Genomic DNA, 7,864 nt, shown 5'->3' with positions numbered 1-7,864 from the left:
ATACTTGTTTTTCATACATGCACTGAATGGTATATAATATATTATTCATTAATTCCACGTTTTTTTTCACAAATACATCATCCCTTTGCAAGCACATGTACGTAAAAATTATTGTAAGTTGATGACAGTGAGTGAGTATTATGTATTGTGTTACTATTCTTTTCCGTTCAAATAAATTATGTGAAGTGTTTTGCAGCGCCATACATTACCATATAAGTTTGTATATATCTACTGAATATATTAACATTGTTTACATGCTTTTGCTATGGGCTAAGCCTAGATAGACAATGACTAACATATAAAGAAGCTCATATAATAACTGATATATCTACGTTTGTTCCATGTGTTATTAGAATGTAATAATACAAAATGGATTAGAGCTATATGACATTTTTGTTGGCATTCAAATCTGTGATATACAGCTACAATCTACGTATGCAGTTAAGACTGTAATTTATGAATTGCTTTACAATTGCCAGTGTTAAATTATGTCAGAATTTAAAGTAGGCAACAAAAGGTTGCGAAAGAAAACCCTGCGAGATACATATAAGTACGAAATATTTCATTTGCAAAACAAGTACATTGTATTGCTGTCCCTCAGTTCTACATCATTATACATTGATAACCATTATTTTGATAAGCTATGTTAATTCAGGTTGCAAGAGTCAACAGCTTTAGTTGAATTTTGACATAATAAAACAATCTGTTTCCTGGGTAGGACCAGTATTTGGTTTCTTAAGGGTGATCTAAAGAACGCTTATACTTAAAGGATCAATACCGAGACCTCCGAGTCGCTAAGCGGACACCATATCCACTACGCCGCAGCCACCGAACTATCTTTGAATTCTAGAGGCTAATTAAGCACACAATTATAAAATATAAGATCTAAAAGCTTGGCAGATGTAAAACGCCAAATCAATCAAAAAATAAGATTTAATTGGTTGGATGCATATATTTCGAGAGCGGTTCTTAAAAGCCTTCGGCTTTCTATGCACTTGATAAATAGGTTTACACTAAAACAGACATCTTATAAGCGTTTGACCGTAAACTAGGCAGTACTTATACTCAGAATAAAATATTAAACCTTTTTCAGATATAAATACTTATAATTCCAAAGCAAAAAAATGAACTATGTTATGCAAGTGAAAAAACTGTATTTCCTGAAGCGCCTGCCGAGTTTGGACAATGAAAAATAGCCCCTTTTCCACTACGAAAACAAGCCCACGATTCGCTACAATTTATCACATTTATTGAATCGGGAAGACTCGTGACAGTCTACGATTCAGTTACGACACTGGAACGATTGAGTTACGACGAATTGTGGGGTTCGGTTGATGTCTTGCGAATAGGGCCGCTACTTCACTACGATGTGTAAGAATCTACTGCGACTGTACTACAAACGATGCAGATCGGTCACGACTAAGCTAGGACCTCACCGAACGCACCCATGAGTTATGGGGGTATTCCACTACGACCCGATTCCCCACGATTTGTCCCGATTTCCAATATTTTGAGGTCGGGGACATTCGTAACTAAATCGCGAGAATCTTAGCGGGCTCGTAACTCACTCGGGGTGAACTCGTGAGAGTCTTGACAAAGTCGTAGTTGATTCGTAGACAGTTCAAGTGATAACCGATTTCCCGATTGAGTCACGAATTACCTACCATTCCATTACGACGCCCAAGAACGCACTACGACGCGGTTACGAGTCAACTGCGATTAAATTCAGTCTTGGAGGTCCTGGACAAATTTTAAAAACGTTTAAAATCTGGTCACGATTTTTCAGGAGCTCACGAGTTGCAGGAATCACTTACGACCGGCCCACGACTAGCTACGAACGAGTTAGGACCTTCGCCGATTGAGCTACGAATGTCCCCGACCTCACAATATTGCAAATCGGGTCGTAGTGGAATACCCCGTAATTAACGAATTTAAAAGCTGAAGACCGTGAAGAGCGTGTTCGTGGCAGAACATCAATAGATATATACTAGCAGTGACCTATAGAATCCTTTAGATATGAGGAAAAAATACAGAACGAGAATACAAGTTGCCAATTTTGATACGTAACACGTTTTTCTAACGGAACACGTGTTGTTCGATTAACGACAAACGGCAGCCGATTGTATAAACAATTTAACCACAAGATCGCAGTAACCGCTGTGGTTACCGCGTCTCGGCGGTTTGTATAAAAAACGACGTTGCCAGTAACCGCTCTATTACCGCGGTGATTTGTAACCCACCTCTATGAGCTGGTTAGACGCTGGTTACCACACGGACTACTGACCAACATGGCGGACGTACTTTTTTTAGACACAGACGACAGCGACGATTTCGACGAATTGACTTACAAACGAATGGACTTGATGACGACGAACTGCGCCGAAGGTATAGGTTTTCTGCCCAGAGCCTTGACCGACTTGTCGACCTCTTGGACCCTATTTTACGACGACAGACGCGACGAAACAGGTCTCTGTCAACACGGCAGCAGATACTTATAACTCTTCGATTCTTGGCTACTGGGAATTTTCTTCAGGTTATCGGGGACACCTTCGGCGTTGACATAGCTACTGTTTCTCGGGTTATCACCGCTGTCGTTGACGCTATTTTCGGACTGAAGGACCGTTTCATTAAATTTCCAACCAGCGACGAAGACCGACGCCGAGCGACTAATGACTTCTTCCGGGTTCGGGGATTCCCTTCTGTCATTGGTTGTATAGACGGAACCCACATCCGTCTTCTATCACCCGGGCAGCCCGACGAAGCAGCGTACGTCAACAGGAAACACTATCACTCGATCAACGTACAGGCAACTTGTGACAGAGACGGTAAGCCAATTTGTATTATTGATGTCCAGGAAAAACTGCATTAATTTTTAAATCCATGGAATCTTATCCAAAACACGTAGTTCATATTTCATTATTTTAATGATGTTCACAATGCAAGAATTTCGTCTTAATATATTAAACAATACATCATAAAACGAAATGATCGCATCACATTTCAATAACAAATCATACTATCCACTTTAAACATAAATGACTGCTGTCCATGTGCACATCCACGTTTATTTAACTCCGTTTCCTTTCCTAATCCTATAAAAATGCGACTGTATCTGCGACTTAACGTGTGAAAACTCGCTAAATCCACTCAGTTTTCTCTGAATGCATATACATGACTACACAGTTCGTGTACATTGAAATTTTGGACATTGAGGTTCCCTACGGGGTACCCACTGAAAAATCTTGTATTTACCCATATGTAAAATGTTTAAATATTGAAAGCTAAGGTTTAGTTTGATAGTTTGATTGTTTATTATCATTGGAGGTAGATATTACAATATGTTTATATTGCAAATGTGTATTAACTAAGACAATTTCTCTGTAAGAATTGAATTATAAATCATTTATGGTGCATGCAAAATATAATATTTAAATTTGGACCAAAAATCTTCATTAAAAATTGTAATAACTTTTTGTGTCTTTGAACAAGACATAAAAATAAAATTTCCCAAGAGAAAGAAATTGCACATTTTATAAGTGTTATCTCTGAAAATTAATAGCCCATTATATATCTAATTTGATAGAAATATAAAATTAATTATTTGTTTTGTAAAAGAATTCTAACAGTTAAGACTACTGCAAAGCTGCTTTACATTTAAAACAACATTATTTTCTCTTATTTAACTCAAGATAAATCTCTAAAAATAGTTCATCTATTGTAAATCTAATGCAGTAATAGTGAGGACATCCATTAAATTAAACAAAAGATTTTAATGTTAAAAAATCTTGAGTTACATATTTACAAATTGCAAATCAAATAAATTTTACATGTTATCTTTGTTAACTATTAAAATATGTTTAATTGTGTTATCTGGTAACAGAATCTATCAAAAGACATTGTTTTATTTAATCTATTATAAAAACTTCAGCTAAAATTAAAATTCACATACATTTTTAGCATAATTATACAAAATAACAACCCTGAGATTCCTATGTAAATTAATTATGATACACGGAATAAAATGTTAAGCTCATGTTTTAAATCCATTTTCAATAGGGAATTTTACAAGCATGAATGCCTGCTGGCCAGGAAGCTGCCATGATGCCCACGTTTTCAGGATGTACACAATGCACATTTCAAAAGCATAGTCATTGAGTTCACCCAAACATTTTGGAACAGTCGCTGTGTAAAGTCAACGTCATTTAGTCTGTGGATGTCGAAGTAGACAGTCGTATTTCGGTTCCTGTAAGTTAAAGCATGGAGTTTTAAAGTGTCTGTACTTACTGTCTTGAAAGGTTTTCGCCACACCGAAGGGATCCGGGATGTCCATGGCGGTTAATAACTCCATTATGGGCAGGCCCAGGAACCCCGGCGATGGAGGAGTAACCGCTACAACGATTCGGATTTAATTAATGCGTGAATGTGTTAGGAGTATAACTGAAATTGTTTCGAAAATGATTGGAAAGGATCTAATGTATCACTGACAATGGATAATTAATAACACAAGGTAAGAGAAGAAATCGTTTGGAGTATTCGATTTTTTTTCATAATAGTATTTATTATCTTTGGCTATGGTAAAAATATGAAGATGAAATATCGGGAATATCTTTCAGTTGTATTACTATAATCTTAAAACAATATTAAACATACCGATGACGGTATCTGCGTCGTCCACGACGCCATGAAACGATGCCGAGTGGGCAAACAGACTCGCCACCGCCTGCGAGGTCTGCGACATTTCAGTCAATGGCGGTCCTCCCCCCGTAGCGGCAGCATGGTTTCGCTCCTTTGAAACGTCGGCTTTAGCGTTTTTGGTCTAAAATAAATATAACATAAATGGATACATTTCATTTCGCCTTTTGAAATTCTTCGATATTCTGCCATTACTAGGTGAATTAGAAATCTATGAATTGTAGTTTGCGCCACCCGTGTGTGAGATGTTAGCTCAAATGAAGAAAAAAACCTGTCGTTACTACGGCAGTCGAGGGTTTGAGCCCACCACCGGTCGAAATATCCCTCAGTGCTCGCTTAATTTTGTCGTACGTTAAATCAATTTCACTCGTATAATTGGAAATGGTGTATATTTTATGTAAATTTCTAGTAAAGGACATGCTAATTCTATATTTACCATGTTCCTCCACTTTTCCTTGATTTGTTGTAGTGTCCTCGGTCCGTTTCCGCATGCGTTTACACCAGCTAAAAGTTCGTCCCAAATCTCACGGACTCGAGCAACCATGCCCGGACCGCCCGAGCCATGATTCATTCTAAGTTTGTGAATATTCAATTTCATGAAATCTGTCATTACTTCGATTTCGCGCTCGTTAAAAGCTTTCGCTCTTTTGTTGACATTTTCCATTTTGCAAAAACGTCGGCTGTCAAATTGACAATTTGCGCGAAAATGACGTCATGTTAAGTACCGGTATTGCATTGTTGGTAATTTTACTGCGGTAAGTTGACAAATTTCAATGGTTAGGTAACCGCGCAGTAACCATCGTTTATACAAATGAAAATAAACGGCGGTAACCTAACCATGCAAATTACTGCGGTAATCAAATTACCACAGTAAATTTAAACCACTGTTTATACAATTGGCTGCAGATCGCCTATTTTCAATGATGCTATTGGTTAATCGAGAGAGACTACGTCATCACAAAGTACTCTACGCGCGCCAGCAAAGAAACGTGCATATTGAAGCTGACTAACATCGGAAGGAATAAAACAATACAAGCTCACGAACGGTCTGCAATGATATTCGACATGGTGGTAAGTACCCTTTCACGCCTTCCTGCCTTCCTGTGTTCAAAAAAGATGTTTGTCTCCACTTACAGTAACTTACAAGCATGAATTAAATCTTTAAAAAACTGAGGTTATGGTATTTAGAAATGGGTGTCCATTACGTCACTATGAGAAATGGTATTTCAATAATTGTCCAATAAATATAACGTCCGTCTATAAATATATGGGCATCCTATATACCCCAAAATTATGCTGGTCGGCTGCAAAAACTAAATTAGCCGCTCAAGGGCGAATAGCATTATTTGCCATTAAAGAATACCAAATTCCGTTCGGATATTTCTGCTGTACAGAGTTCTTTAAATTATTTGATGCCATGCACCCATACTCACATTCGGATCAGAAATCTGGGGATTCACATATACTGATTCAATAGAGTGTGCACAAATTGAAGCTTGCAAGTACTTTCTGGGCGTAAAAACTAGGGTCAATAACTGTGTAGCTTTAGGAGAATGTGGTCGTTTACGAATGTACGTCATTTGTCACTCAAAATGTATAAAATACTGGTGTAATATTCTCCAGATGCCTGACAGAAAATATCCAAAAAACTGTTATAAAATGTTAAAGTCATTAGATGATATTGGAAGGCAAAATTGGGCTACAGATGTAAAGGAGCTTCTTATTAAATATGGGTTTGGCTTTATTTGGCTCTCACAGGATGTTGGTGATATTGATTTATTCATGCTCCATTTTAAACAACGCCTGACTGATTGTGCAACTCAAACCTGGCACGAAAATATAAATGACTCTTCAAGATGCGATACAGACAATTTAAAAGTTTATTAAACACGGAACGATATTTAGTCATAACAATGCCATTTCATTGCAGACAAGCGTTAGCGAGATTTCGTTGTTCAAGCCATTGGTTTCAAATAGAGTTAGGTTGACAATTAGGAATACCAAGAAATCTTAGAATTTGTGCACATTGTCAATTAGAAAATGAATCTGTAAAAACAGAGGATGAATATCATGTATTTTTTTAATGCTCTAAATATGCTGACATTAGGCAAATCTATTTGTATAATTGGTATCATGGCAGGCAAACTGTATCTAATTTCTTTGATCTGTTAAGAAATGAAAATGAGTTTGTTATTAAAAAAATAGCCTTTTATGTTTACCATTTAATACGTTTTTCATATGGAACGTAATACTTGTAGTGGAAGTATGTTTGTTTGTATTTGTTTTTTTGCTTTCTCCATTCAATGATATTGTATATATATATATATATATATATATATATAGGTAGGGACAACTCTCTGTATTATCTGTATATATATATTTTGTAAACATGATGTATTATGGGCCGGAGGCCTTTGTTTACAATAAACTTACTTACGGCTAAAACACGGTATTGGTGCTGAAATAAGTCTCACTTACTAAAAAATATGAAATTGTAGATACAGCATTTCCTTGGTGTTATTTTTAAAGCTCAGGGTATCCCCTACTTAAATCAAGTTGAATTTTATTTGATCATGCATGCATTATTTTTTTATCTAACATTTTTATCCTATGGTATAATACAAGTTACAGACACTACACTAGTCATGTAACATGCAAGAAAAACATAGAAGAACTTCAAAACTTCAGTTATTTTCACCTTAACATCAACTACAGGTTATAAACTATTGAAATAAAGCAAAAAAACAAAAGTGATTACTATCTTAACCAAAAAATCAAAGCATTAATGAATCAGGTATCAGACCAAATGGGAACCAAGCAAGAAACTTTTCTATAACTTTTATAATAGACCCACAAGATAGCTAATTAGGCATTTATCTGAAACCAGGAAGTATATTCAAACAAAATAAATCGAAACAATTGGTTTGAAAAAGCATAAGTTTTCATAAAAGGTAGAATTTTATGCTCATAAGTTTGGTTACAGACACTACCAAAATATATGATTCCAAAAACAGTTGCAGAATGGCATGAAGCATTAAAAAAATGCACTATAAAAGCAAGTTTACATAAAAACAGTGTCTTGAACATTATATCAAATGATTTTTGATCTGTTAGAATTTTAGTTAAAACACATTTTTTGTGTACATGATCTGAGTTGGTTACAGACACTACA

General features: G+C 36.1%; 2 protein-coding genes across 3 annotated transcripts in view; one reads left to right on the top strand and one right to left on the bottom strand.

Moving 5' to 3' along the window:
• Positions 1 to 4,202: 4,202 nt before the first annotated feature.
• On the bottom strand, positions 4,203 to 5,594 carry LOC127852381 (uncharacterized). Its single transcript, XM_052386340.1, has 4 exons — positions 5,129 to 5,594; positions 4,651 to 4,816; positions 4,285 to 4,389; positions 4,203 to 4,243 (listed from the first exon to the last, which is right to left on the bottom strand). Exons 1-4 carry the CDS (start codon positions 5,354 to 5,356, stop codon positions 4,203 to 4,205), a joined length of 540 nt encoding a protein of 179 aa, XP_052242300.1. The 5' UTR covers positions 5,357 to 5,594.
• A 78-nt stretch (positions 5,595 to 5,672) lies between these two features.
• Positions 5,673 to 7,864, top strand: part of LOC127853920 (uncharacterized) — a 142,351-nt gene continuing 140,159 nt past the window's right edge. The window contains exon 1 of one of the 2 annotated variants that reach the window (XM_052388755.1): positions 5,673 to 5,763. The gene's annotated coding sequence lies outside the window, so the exon portion shown is untranslated. The remainder of the gene's footprint in view (positions 5,764 to 7,864) is intronic. The other variant, XM_052388757.1, reaches the window with a different exon arrangement.

Source organism: Dreissena polymorpha, chromosome 12 (genome assembly GCF_020536995.1).
Source record: "Dreissena polymorpha isolate Duluth1 chromosome 12, UMN_Dpol_1.0, whole genome shotgun sequence".
Taxonomy (NCBI): domain Eukaryota; kingdom Metazoa; phylum Mollusca; class Bivalvia; order Myida; family Dreissenidae; genus Dreissena; species Dreissena polymorpha.
This window is presented reverse-complemented; position numbering and strand designations above follow the sequence as displayed.